The following is a 14,657-nucleotide window of genomic DNA, read 5'->3' as shown; positions in this document are numbered from 1 at the left end:
CAACACAATAGTATTAACACAAACTAGTTTTGTTCAAAGCCATCCCTTTCATCTCAGATAGTTAAGATTTAGACAAAAGTTACACGTAAATTGATGCCTTATAGAAAGAAACAAAATAGGCTCAATACATGTATGCTCATAGATATACATGGGCAAAACAAAATATGATCATAGGTATACATGTGTAATATAAAGAGTACTACAAAAATAGTGTTTGTATAACAAGATCTGGAGATTAATATGCTCTCTTTTTGGGTTCATCATGAGTACACCTGATTTGTCGCCAATGAAGCAGAAAAATAATGCGTAATTCAAACAATGAAGCTTTGTTTGACGGAGACTCCAATAGATGAGTTTTTGTCCTCTATATTGAAATAATCTCATCAGTGGAACAGGAAAAATAAATAAAAAATAAATCCATTGTCATTATGTATAAGGTTACCAATGAGAAGTTCCTGAATGTAAGGTCATCTATGAACATCGAGAATTAATTAGTTTCTTTATTGAAGTGTCTTTTGATTCCATGGCATCTCGAAACTTATGATAAATTGAAGTCCAAAAATGATTGTGTTAACGTGTGTAAAATGTTGATACTTTAGAAAGCAAACATGTTCAGATTTTTGGTGGGGATGGAACAGATTATAAATCCAATCACACAAAACTTTCAGAATAAAGTTTGAATTGCACTTTCATAAAGAATCAAATGTGCTTTCAATTAAATTCAGTGTGGTCATTGTGAACTGAATTTCACAATGGGGAAAAAAATCTCCATAAGGTTTCAGAGTTGAAGCTAAGTCAATAAGAAATAAAGGGTATAACAATCTCAATACTGGTAAAGATTATGAACATGGTGAGCTTCGTCAGTGTTTCATAATAGATTGGCATGATAAAGATGATTAGAATTCCTTACAGCCATTTCGCAGGTTTTTAGTGTCTTCATCAGTCTCAAGTTGTTGTGACCTTCGTGCAGATGATAAAAAAGAGGAGAGAACATGATCACATGATTGACAGATGTAGCCTGTGGCAGTTTATCAGTAAGGTCGAAGTTGATGCTGTCTTGTCTTGTTTTCAACACTTGATGAACTGGTGGCTGAGCCATGAGATAAAATCGCTGAGCTTTTTCTTAGTGTTCAAACAGTGGGTTGCTGAGTCATCCGTACTTATAACAGTAAATGCAGTTTTGGGTTCATAGGTAAATGATTTGGCAACCCAGGTACCATCTCTGTTCTCTAATATGATTGCATCGATGTTTACCGGTAATATTAAATCCCTGTAAAATGAGTGAGGTTCTAATTACGTACATGTAAGATGTAGAGGGGTACCACAGTGAAGAAAACACTGACATGTGGGGCAGATAGGATTTTGAAACAAGTATTGTTTTTAGGACTTTCTTTTAATGACTTTTTATAAAAATGGTTTTTTTTTTCATAAACTGGTACACATAGATTACATACTCAACCACCATAACCTTGGTATAAACATAGATACAGGAAGGTATCTGTAACATATTAACTGACATGCACTGTCAGTCAAGAAGAAAAATTGCCATGCATTGGTCTGAAACTTTATTTCCCAGGGAGTGAAACATAGATCACCTGTTGTCAATTGTGTCTGTCAACAACTCAAGTAACTGAACTGGTTTCTCAGTTCAACAGCAAAATGTTGGTAAATGGCACAAGGCAAGCTCAGCCTGGTCACCATGTGAATGTCGGTGTACTTGTCTAAAATCTTGTAAAGTTCACACAAACTTTTAATCCTATAAATATCACTCTACGTGTTGTCTGCGTCTGTGGCCAAATTTACGAGGAACAATATATTTTTGTTGTGTTGTGTTAGTCTTTTGGCGTCAGTTTAAGAGCACATTGATCTCTGATCCGCCTACGTCTGCAATGTACGGTAGGCTGGTCAATGATGAAATCGTGTATTGTATTCGTTGTTGAATGATATCAATAGTCTGTAGTCTACATTTTTGTGTCGTTGAAATGATTGAATTGGCTGGTCCAATTTTGAGACTGCAGTTAATAACATTATAAAGTGATTGCATAAACTGAAGGCATCTAAACAGGGCTGCCATCTGTGAAAATACAGTAGTTATCCCTAAAACATCAAAATTGAGCCAATTGGAGAGTACTGTCTCATCATATTTTTTGTAACTTAGAAGATACATGTAACTTACTTCACAAGTTGAAGAAGGATGTGACTTTGAGCGCCAGTATCAATTTTTGTCACCTATATCAAAATATACCCCAGTCAATTTTTTTCTAATTTTTGCTAAAATTTTGATAAAAATCTGAAGCAAATAAAATGTGATGTTCATTTAGTCCAAAATTGTCAAAAAAATTAAAGAAAAATTCACAAAACTGGTAAAATCTTGCACGCTATAATTTTGGTGGGAAAAATTTCAGCGCTCAAAGGGTTAACTTGGCAAACTTACCAGAAGAGTGCAGAGAGGATTGTTTTATGGACACAGAATATGTGGCTGCATACATTGTATAATTATGCGGTTGGCCAACGTTAAGGTGTTGATCGAGGTAGAAAACTCCAAAAAACAGCAAGTTTATATACTTCAAACTACCTTGTTGCCAAAGATCATACTTTATTTAGAGTGCGGTTGATTTTATGTTTGATGAATGCATACTTGATTTTCAAATATTACAAATGTGGAGCAAGGAATAAATATGTGGAATTGATAATGAACCAGGTTGAATGTAAAAATCAAAATTGCCCATGTTGTTGTGTATTTCAGCTGTAGGAATGCCACATCTCACTGAAGAATGAAAAGTAGCAAGTCTCTGTAAATCATAATACACAGACAGCCAGACAAATGTTTTCAGTCTTTGCAATAAATCATCTCTCTTGCTGCCAGTTCACCATTCGTCCAGTACCATGTGTGTTGCCTAAGTTGACTGCAGGGCCATGGATCTCTGTCGTGACTGCCTGCAGGTAGTATCATGCAGCTTGTCAGAAATTATAGAGCAGACTGGAAGCGGCTTTGTCAGACAAAAGCGATCATTCTGCATTCACAAGATTTCATTTGTAATGGAACAGTAACTTTCATCTCTTAGCGACGAGCTGCCGAACACATAGGTCATCACTGATAAATGCTTTGGGACCCGCTTGCCCACATATATATACCAGTCCGGGTTATGTCCATATAGAGGATAGTAGGGAAGAGCCAATGGCGTACCGTATATGTAATGAAATTAAGGCAAGAACCAATCACGTACTGTATATGTAACAAGGGTCAAAGGTTACGTTGGTTCATTTTGTTCAGATCGCGATATGACCTGACAGATCCACCGATCGAGTGAGACTGTTGGCTACCCGGAAGTATCTTAGCTGCAGTCGATTGGCGACGTTCTACCGTGTTAAAAATTGTAAGATTTCTTCAAGAATAGTTTTCTGAGTTTCTTAACCCTTGATCATATTCGACAAAGAGTTATTGGACGTTTTTCGTTCTCTTTTCCAGCTTTTGGTTAACTTCTCGGCGATTGATCCGGCGCGCGTTTTTCTGAGCGATGGGTCAATCGTACCGGGAAATGCATGGTGATCGAGAAAATCGTGCTCCATCGTGCTCCGATGACCGACTAAAACAGTTGACCCATCTTTGCAAAGCTTGAAACATTCTCCATACTGCAGATGGCAAGGTTAAATTGAAATTTGACCAAAAGTAGGCGATATTTGGCGACAAATAACTTACTGTAGATTTACAAGGGTCAAATGCTGAATCCTAGGAGCCGTACCCGGCCAGGAAATTCATCCAAATAAGTAATTTTCAATGTACTAACCACTTGTGTCGGTCACCATCTCGGCCGCATTGAACATTGTGCGTAACGTCTACATCTAAAAACTACCCAGTGCTAAAAATAAAGGGCGAAATCAAGCAGTAAAGTTCCAAACTCGTTGCAATGTACGAGCCAAGGTTTGCATGGTTAATTATTCATGACGTTGGCGGCGGCAGGTTCGCTGATTGGTCAATCGTAATATCCTCTCTATGGACATAACCTGGACTGTATACTGAGGGTCCGTACACGTGCAATGTACCAGTGAAAAAGATTGCACAGTCATTCCAAATCAAGTGATGTTAGTGTGACCCCTCCTACCTCTATCTTCACCACAGCTACAGGATTTCTTTACCACATCCGGTAATTATGACATTTGTCATTTGGGTCTGCTTTGTGCATATTATGCAAGGACTCAAGGATCAAAGAGTTTGCTGGGGTGATGCATCCCATACGTACTTGCTTCCAAGCAGATACAACCAGAATGGATAAAATCCTGCTTTTAATGTGTGCCAGCTTGTCAATGAGTGACACTCAATGCAGCAAACATTTTTAAGTGCCTACAGCATACTAGCAAATGCATATCCATGTTGGTCTGTCAGAGATATATTCCGGTTACACAATCCCATGAAAGGCTGACCTTGTTTAATGTTTCACAAAAAACAGATAATGTCCATTCAAAAGTCTCCACTGAATGAGGTAAGGAGAATAGAATATTGTCCGGCAGTTCATATTTTGTGTACCCTGGTCTACTCATGACAAGCTTTCAACAGTAACCTACGGAATAAATCTCAATCAAGCAATGACATGTAGACTTCCTGGTACATATCAGCACTTGGCCCCTTGAAAGTTGACTGCTTTTTGCTTGCTTTGTGAGATGGCTTAATAGATCCAGTTACCTGCAAATGTTGGCATCATTTTCATGATTTACTCTCAAACTAAAACAAGTTTATAAATGTAAATTTTGTGCACCTGCAAAAAGATACATGGTATTATTAAATGCAGTCTGTTCTACGTGTGCAAGTTTGTACCAGATATATGTGAATGGCTGTTCTGTTTGTAATGGCTGCCTACTAGGGGTGCCCCACTCGTGATCAATATGGCTGCCTCCACATGATGTTGAACCATAGACAGTGGAGGGGGTCTATGGTTGAACTAAATTGGTAGATGTGCGTACAGGTGCTATGAATTTTAATCTTCAGAGAACCAACCTGTTGTCATCCATTGTGGAACACACATGCCATATCACTTCAAGTCCTCCACTTCAATGTTGCATTCTGTCTTTTCAATGTCACTGACAAACTACTTTTTGAACCAGCATGAAATTTAAAATGAAGTGAAAATTTCGCATGACTGTCCAGTCACAAATTATGCTAATTTTTCTAATGCTGTAAAAAGGCGATTTACTCATTGGTAGAATTCAAATACTTGTGGCCCGCAGGTGTGAAAACTTCTCCCTCTACATTTTACAAAAATTCTACACACCACTCGCTGTTACACACTAGGTTTACTACATTTATTTCTGCAAATTTAAGAACTCATGTGGTTTGGTTTCATGATCATTTAATAAATTGAACGGGTCCAAACGAAGTATTTTTTTTTTCATGTGCAGTTGTGTACAAATGAGATAGTGATGTGAGTGTAATTTTGTGTTCAAGTACTCAGTACTCCACAATCAATAAAAAAAACTGTAAGCTGAAAATGTGATGGATGGATAGACATTGTTTTTGTTTTCTTTTCACAACTGAATGGTGATGAAACACTTTTAAATGATTTCTTTTGCAAATCTGGATATTTGGAAAATTACTGCAAAAGGGCAGAAGAAATGCTATGCAAAATCTGGCAAATCATGAGATTCTGAGAGTGTAGGATAATTCCTCCTCAATATTTTGAGCTTTACACCACGGAATTGCATGACCTGGACATTTACATGAGGCTCTTTATCAAAGAAGCTGTATCCAGTGTGTGTGCGTGTAAATTTGCTGGCATCATTTAGAAAGATCATCTCTTTTTCCTGTCTAAAGTTTCCATTGCCTTAGGGATTCTTACCGAGATGCCAGGCGAAGGTTATCTCTCTCATCTCATCCGCCAGCACTCCTCCATCTTTGCTATCTGGGGTTGACTGCTACTTCATATCCATTAGGTGCATTGTAGGGAACATGCAATCACCTACCGTCAAAGTAGATCAAATGATCCCTTTGAGTATGTTCTTAAGTCTTTCCCAATGAGAGAAGAAAAGAACCCAGCAAAGCAAAAGTGAGATCTAATAATAATGTAATGAATGAGTACTAGTATATGGTATAGATGTATATATTTACAATTCCAAGACAACAGAATCATGTCGCCATGGCTACATGTATGTATAAGCTGTATCATGTCTACAATACTCTGAATTAGAGAAAAAGGTATAGAGATCAAATAGGCAATCACAGCTCGTGGAAAAAGCCGTCATGTTAGGCGTACTGGTATACAATGTATACATTCATGTATAACACAGGTCAAGACTTGCAGCAGATGAATACTGCAAAGGAAAGACTCATATTTGGCTCATGTACATGTACATTGTGTATTTGCCTAACGGTAGATTAAAGTTCCATTAGCTGTATCTTCTGGCGATTTTTCCGTTAGTTTTGATTGAAATGATCACTGGCTCATGTTGAAGAGTCTTTCAAATAACATAGAATCGAATATTATTCGGAAACATTACGTGCCCGACAACTAAATAAAATGTGATTTTACAACGAAAATTTCAATTTTTGTCCGGACAGAAATACAAACTCTGTTGACACGCGGATTCCACGTAGGCATTCTTCTACACCTGCGCGAGCGTGCCCGGTACTTATGTCGTAGTCCATTGTCCAAACACGTTACGTAGCCAGATGTCTGGCAATCCACGACGCAATGTTGTTTTGATCCCGCAATAAAGGTGAACTTGTACATCTCGCGTGATCGCGGCGTCACCATATCCGCATTCTCCCCAGCACGCTGAGCATGCCAGACGTCAACAAACGAGCTCGGAAGGGCAACACGTTTGGACAAAAAATAGCAGTTTTATGTGGCTATAATATCACTAATCATGTTTGTTTCTTCGTAAAACAACATTTTGCAACAAATATGAGCCTCCAACATGGAGGTAGAAAATGGTCGAAAGTTACAAATAATGGCCCTTTAAACGGTGTGTTCTTATTCACCACCTCAAATGAAGTTACAGACAGAAGCTGACTGAATAAGTCCCAGAACACTGCAGCTGACTGACACATGTGAACAGTGTACTGCCTCCACCTGACGACAACAGTAAGAGGGTACATGATGCCCTCACAGTCAAAAGTCAGTGGCAATGACGTGATGGACGAGTGAAGCCTATCTGGCATTAATCTACCTGTTGTTACATTTTTTATGTCATAAGGGATCATATAGAAATGATGCTGATTTAGCAGGCTGGTAAAATTACATTTCTGTCTATAATGTGCAAACATGAATACTTGCCTGAATTTTTTTTGACAAAACTTTCAGACAAAAAGCTGTACAGGGATGATAAAATTGTTACGGTACTCACTACAGTCAGTGATATCATTAAACTACTGTACATAGAAAGTCAGTGGCTTGGACTGCTAGATATAGAATCATAAACACAAGCGAAAAAACTTGAAATACTGAATTTTGTAAGCAGGAGCTAGTTTTGTGCGCACAACGCGATATTCATTTAAAAATATACGACGGAATTGCTACCCTAATGCATAGACAGACCTTTTTGAGGTGAAGGGTCATACAAGTTTGCCTCTGTCTGTGTCTCATCGCCATGGTTTTGGAAATTCATGTTTGTCACATGAACTGACAATTTGTTTAAAGGAGGGATTGCCTAGACATTTGCTCTTCAGTGCCTACCCAATAAATATCACCAATACATCTGACACATCGGATGTGTTTATGGGATTGCTGATAATAAATCTGTCTCTTCAATTCCAAAAATAGTAAAATCAACAAGTGGTTTGAGTATGTATTGTTCAGTGACCCGGCATGCACCAGACCTACATGTACATACCGGTAATTGTACAGCTGTCATCTACTGCCACAGGACGCGGCTTTGTTTGCATCCTGTGAACTTTGACCTGCTGTCTCTGTCTGTGAATTTGAAAACTAAGCGGTGTACAGGTTACATGGTAGAGTGCAACAACTCATAGCAGAAAAAGTATATCCAATGCATGTTTAATACACTCAATAAAGTGTGTTTGTTCAGCATGGGTTTGGTATAAATCTCTCCATCTACCTCAAGTACTATCTTGAGGATTATTGAGAAATGCAGTGTAAGAAGTGAACATGAAAAAGGCATGATTTAATGTTAGCTTTCACAAACCTTGCCCAGTATATTTAGGGATGTTTTATTGGTATTTAGAATGAAACATTTTGCCATGAGGAAAATGCTTTAAAGTAGTAACTCAGCACAGACACCAATGGCTATGGTTGACAGATTCATGCCAAAAATGCCAGGATGTAAGGGTCATTCAGGGGTCACCTGTTCTGTGAGAAAGTCATAATGTCTAATTATACATTGATTAGTAGAAAACAAACATACTAGTGCCTCTAAATGTGTAAAACATTGCCAAAAAAAAAACTTGGTTCAATTAAAGAAACAAAGTAAATATCATGTAGTCTACAGTGCAAGTTACCTAATAATCAATTGAAAGAAAATTGTTTACATAAGTTTACGAACTTCACGGTTTTGAGAAATGCTGATAAGTGTTGGTACATGTACATAATTGGTACATGTTTTCAAAATATTTCATTGATATGATGAGAGTAATTGTTGAAACAGAAAATAACTGTGAATGATGTTCCTCAAGCATCTCTAGGTTTGTACCATGATTGCCAATGAATTCTTGTATTATTTTAGACTTGATTGGAATTTAATTTGAATGTATTAAGCCAAAACGATGGTATTTGGTGTGCATGTAATGACATATATCAGTAAATGCAGCATTTCAAAAAGGTACTGAGGATAATTGCTAATAGTTGTGAAAATCTTTATTGCGGTCATTTCTCTAGGAGTCCAAGCTATAGAGTGGGGCCAAAGAGGGTATGCAAAGAAAAGGAAGTTTGCCATGCAAGGTGCAAAACCTGCACACTTCCATCGCTAAGATGTTCCTCACAAAACTGTCAAAAGAAATCCTATTGATTCAAGTGAAATCTCTTTTAGGAGGACAGTTTCTCGTAAAATTATATATGAAATTATTTTCTCCATCGTTTAAACATGTCAGGTATTCCACATTGGGGCAAGAATAATGAAAAATAAATATTGTACCGATTTTGTGTTGTGTATTCCAAGGAAAGCAAAGATAGAAAGCCTTTCAAAAAGCTGTCCATGTGCCAAGAAATTATAATAACAACATTGTACCGATTGTTTACCTATGCATTCAACTTGTTCCAAAGAAGAAATGAACACACAAGACATGTATATTCAATAATAAGTAAACGTCAACGTGGCATTCAGAAAAGCAGCTACAGACATGTAACATTATAGCGTTGTGCAATCACTTCCCTATACCATAGAGTGGGGCCCTCAAGGATGCTGAAAGAAATAAAGCAGGTGATATATACTTGGAACTAAAGCTGCAATATGATTTCATTAGTATGCAATAGCCAGCTTCTATGCACAGAAACTATTTCCAGCCTTCCTGTGTGACAGCATTCTAGGTACCATTAACTGTTGTTCTGGAGACAAACAACACACCCACAGTTGTCATCTATCAACACTCGCATGTGTCAAACACTTCACAGCAGGTGATGTTCAAGGGGGAAGTTTCTGCTCTCCTTGTCAAAGCCATCGAAAGGGACTTGTCACTTTGTAATATTGATCAACATACTGTACCGTACACTCTGTATAGTCTTTTGCAGAGTTTCAGCAAGGTGTAAGAATAATGGATGAAGGTTGATAGGCCACAGTTAAAAATCGTTTTATTTTATTTTATTGCCAAAGTCAATTTTTGTCACCTTTATAATATAATCAAGTCAATTTTTTCAGATTTTTGCCAAAATTTTGGTGAAAAACTGTAGCCAACAAAACACTATGTTCATTTGTTCCAAAATTATCAAACAATTACAGAAAAATTCATTATAATTAGTAGAAATGTTGCACTACAGTTTTGGTGGGAAAAATTACAGCACTCAAAGGGTTAATACATGTATTACCTCCATCATTTGCCATGTTGGCCATTACTAATTCTGTTAATACTGTCTCTTTTTTACATCGCCAGATTTTGGTATTTATTTTGCATCACTATTATATGTAAGTGTCAGAATGAAACTGTCAGACTATCTTTGAAAGTATAAAGTTAAAAATTGTTGCTGATGTGATAATAAAGTACAACGCAATGTGATGTACAAAAAATGTCTTCAAATCACATATCTTGTTCAGAGTGACAAACATTCATGGCTTGTTATTGTTTGAATACATGTAGTTCTTACATTATCACTGGTCAGTTTCATTCTCTGAGGATCTAGCCAAGCATTTGTTCTGCTGACAAACACTTCAAGCAATGTGTATTGAAAGCAGGATTATCAGAAAATTGAATTCCTCAAGAAGATTCCAACAACAAAATTGCATAGTTGAGATTCTGTGCAGGATGGGCAGCTTCAGATTTCAAAGAGATCTACTGTGTTGCTGATTTCATTTTTGTAAGTGAAGCAGTTACCCGGTTACAGAAGTGGTTGCCCAATTTTGATTATTTCTAGTTTTCATATCAGTGGTTTGTAGATTTGAAAATTAACAGATGAATTGTGTACATGTATAGCTATAAATAACTGAAGTTCAGTTATGGTTCAGTCCTGTCACAAATCCCTGGATTTCTGTGAGGAATATTTAAAAAGCACAATTTTAGTTTAAATTTGCTAGCTTGTGATTTCTTCTTTGGTTTAATAGGGTTCTACAAAAACCATTGCCAATCTGCCGATCACTACTGGCGTAGGTCTTTGACGGAATGGCACTTTTATTTTATATAAGTTTTGTAACAATGATAAATACATCTAGGTACACTAGGGATAGCTACTTCACTCGTCTTGCCAAGTTTCCATAGTAACTGGTTTAGCGATCTATGAAGAAATACACTGTCTTTTCCCAGAAGTCCTCTGTCCTTGGAGTTAGCGTGATCTGAATTTGCTTTCAGCTTTAGAGTTTAATTTGTTCTATTTTTTCCATAGGAAACATGCAAGCTTCTTTTACTGTCTCTCTTTCTTGAACATATAGAATCAGTAATATGCAGGAAATAAGATGCTGCCACGGTGGAGACATAGCTATGCTTTGATTACTGGATAAAAAGCCATGCTTTTATGTCGCGGGTGAATTAATTTCCTCCAACTACTCATGCTGTTGTAGGTTCAAAAGGCACGTAGAGCTACACGAGTTGTGTCGAAATGAGACACATGGAAACAGATGTGAATAAGATATCCTGTATCTCTGATTTTTGCATCTCGGACATTTTGTAGAAATATTTTATCAGTTTTCTTTAGGGGCAGCATACCATGAATGAAGCTGATTGGTCTGTACAGTGAATACGGTGAAATGGCCAAGTTGAGTCATTGAGTGACTTTCCTTATTAATAGCAAAATGAGTCATATTTGCTGATTTTGATGTAGGCCTCAATTGAATAGTCATGCCTTTTAATCCAATGACGTTTTAGCTCGTTATGCGAGAGCTTGATCATTGATGCCCAGTCTGTGGCTTTGTAGTCTTGTAATTTCATTCAGCGGTTGTTCTTATTACTTGTGTGCTCTACCTGCAGTTATCAGTGACTGTTCCAGAGCCGTGATTGGGCTCGATTTCTCCATTTTGAATTTCAAATATTTTTCTTTGTGCATCTGATGACGCTGCTGATAATTCAGTAGTCGTGGTGTCGCAGTATCTGGTCACCATTTCTGTCCTTACGCTTTTTCACGTCTCTCCTGCTTCTCACATGGTGGACCCTTCAACAAACAGTTCTACAATCATGTGCCCATAGTGTCTCTCTTCCATACCCTATTTTAATGTTTGGATTCCGGGAATTCTTGCTGAGATGGAATCACTGAACAGAAGTCGTCATACTCTTCCGAGTCGTTTCTATTTGATGGTTGTGTTCTGGACTGTTGTCATTATGATTCTAATGATTATGGTTTTCTCCCTTCAAAATTATGGTAAGTTCCATCTACAGCTCATTTTGCCACAAAGATTTTTTCTTTTGAAAAGAAAAATATCCATGAAATTGTGATAATCTGATCCAAGTCAGTTTTGTTTGAAGGAAAACCATCATGTATTCTTGTTCTGCACATCTACCCATTTATTCACTTGTAACATATGTTTATCCTGACGTGTACGGTAACATCGCAAAGGTTTCTGTATTAATGAGAAGATAATTCTCAGAGAGAAAGAAAGAGACATAAAACAGCGTGACAGTGATGAATATCCAAGAGTACATTACTGAGGGTCATAAATTATGGACAACAATATGATGGCTGTCATATAACTGAGGATGCTCGTTTGTTGGAAGTAGATAACTCACTCCATGAAAAAACAGCAACAGTCAAGTTTTTGATGTGTGATATAGATACTAGTAACACACAAGAAAATTTGATATATGTTGCTGGCATAGATATGGTTATGCAATATTTCAAAGGTTGTGAAGGCATTAATATTTCTGCTATTCTTTGTTATTAGATAGTTTAATCGCATATCAGGATCAATTTGAATTCTGAAATTTGAAAATACTAGTAGCCTAAATCTTGCCAGACGTTTGGTATTGCTTATATCTCTAGCTCTTTGTGTGTTATTATGTCTTGTGCTGACTGGTACTGAAATTACTGCTATTTATTATGGAATGTTCACAAATCCAAATGATGAAATCGAAGGCATGCATTGATGTCCATGTAGCTACGTAGACATATTTTCAGATATTTCTTTCGTTCAATTTAAGATGAATAACATGGGTATGAGGTAACAGGCTAGCATGGGTGGAAAGTGTCTCATGAATACTGATGGACTCGATGAGTATGCCTTCATCCGCGTCAAGAGAATTTGTATTTAATTCTGGTGACAGTCTGGCTGTGTATTGGAGCCGAGCTGTGCATAAAATGTGAATGAATTTTGAATTTCTGTGTGGAAATGATCATGTCAGTTATGCGCTGCCTATACCAGAGTGGAAAATCAAGTAAATGTGATAAATGTTGAGAGCAAGGTGTATGAGAATTTGAAGCATTTCCGCTTATATTTGACATGGACAGGATGTGACTATTCTTGCATCCTCCCCCCCCTCCAACCAAGAAAGAACAGAACATGTACATTATACCTGGTGTATTATTATACCGGTATATGTAACACCCCCAGGTTATTTTCTAAATTTTGGTCACAGGCCGCCTTTCCCACAAAATTTTAGTCAGTATGACTATATTTGGTAGAGTTTACTGCATCTGTGGCCAGTCGTGTTACATTGATTGGTAGGGTTTCTATGAATCTTTTGTGGATCAGGCGTCTTGAACTGTAGTTTAAGAATGTCCCCAGAAGTGAACTACATATACCTTTGTGGCAATGGTCTCTCAATGGCCAAGTTATCAGAATGTCTGGTTAGAAGATCTACTTTCAGTTAAATGACAATCAAGTGTCTTTGTAAGAGTTTTGTTTGTCCAAGGTTGCAAAATAGCAACAGAAAGATTTGATGAAGTGTTTGTGGGGCGCTGCTTATGAAATTTATCTTTTTCATATTAAAACATGGACAGATGGAATCGACCATGAAAACTTTTATTAGTGACGTTTGTGTATACCCCTGGTATGTACATGATCAATCAAAAAGACGTACAAAATTAACAATTTCTCTGTGAAAATTAAAGAAATTTACTTGTGACCTAAACATATGTTAAATAAGGGATAAAAATTTCTATGAATGTAAAACAAAAAAAAATGATAAAAACACATTTTTCTGTGCTCAATTTTACAAATCAAATGTGCTTTAAGCTTCAAGGTAGAAATATCATTAGGTAAATGTGATAGTTTGACTACACTCAGAGACCTGCCCTTTCAAATAATACTCAAGTATTATTTGCATATTTAGATGTAATGGGTAGCCGTTTGTACTGGATATCATTGAGATCAAGATGTATAGGGGACTATCAGGACACCAATTCCTCTTTCAAGAAAACCCTATTTTGTTGTGTTGTGGGTATCAGGGGCCATCTTCGGGCCCTTTCTTCTCGCTATCATTATTGAGATCCAATGATAAGGGCTGTCAGGGGGCCTCTTTTTCTGTAAACTTTGTCAGTTGTGAGGATTATCGGTGATCAAGATGAAAGTGTTAGGGACTGTCATGGGCCCCATGGTTCTTTTGGAAACACTGTTGTTTGTGTATAGTTGATACTGAGATCATGGAGATAAAAAAGAGATTACCTCCATGTGTAGTTGAAGATATTTGGTATGTCAGGGGCCCCCTTCTTTCCAGAAATGGTTGGTTGTATATCATGTAATTTTGTCATTTAGATTAAGGCTTTATAGGCTTAGTGGGGCTCTCTATGTATCTGTAATACTTCTTTTGAAATATTTAGTGGACATGAAGCTCCTGTCCAGATAGATTTGCAGGTTCAGATGGCACTGGAAAGTAGCTTGCGTAGATTGTGTAATCAACATTCTTAATCCATCATCAAATATCAGGTCACATTTCCGCTGCCCGCTTGCCAAATTGCAAATGCGGAGAAAAAAAGTAGCGTTTGGCGAGAAGATTTTGGCAAAAGTTAGCCAAACTTGCGAATCGAAAATTGCACTGACGTCATCACTTTGTCCGCGCGCACATGTCCTGCATTCAATTTGAGATGTAATGCTTTATCTCTGTGCATCCCTGACCTTATGCGTCAGGAGATCCTATT

At 37.3% G+C, this 14,657-nt stretch overlaps 1 protein-coding gene across 2 annotated transcripts in view; it reads left to right on the top strand.

The window, feature by feature from the left end:
• The window catches only part of LOC139117307 (bone morphogenetic protein receptor type-2-like), a 102,461-nt gene that overhangs the window by 46,639 nt on the left and 41,165 nt on the right, over nt 1-14,657 (top strand). Inside the window, exon 1 of one of the 2 annotated variants that reach the window (XM_070680297.1) lies at nt 11,503-11,945. The exons of the other annotated variant lie outside the window; for it this stretch is intronic. Within the exon in view, the coding sequence (XP_070536398.1) occupies nt 11,828-11,945 (118 nt within the window). The 5' untranslated portion in view covers nt 11,503-11,827. Of the gene's footprint in view, nt 1-11,502; nt 11,946-14,657 lie in introns of those variants that run through there. 2 annotated transcript variants of the gene reach the window in all.

Source organism: Ptychodera flava, chromosome 18 (assembly GCF_041260155.1).
Source record: "Ptychodera flava strain L36383 chromosome 18, AS_Pfla_20210202, whole genome shotgun sequence".
NCBI lineage: Eukaryota > Metazoa > Hemichordata > Enteropneusta > Ptychoderidae > Ptychodera > Ptychodera flava.
The sequence above is the reverse complement of the archived record's forward strand: the minus strand, read 5'-3'. Positions and strand labels throughout refer to the sequence as shown.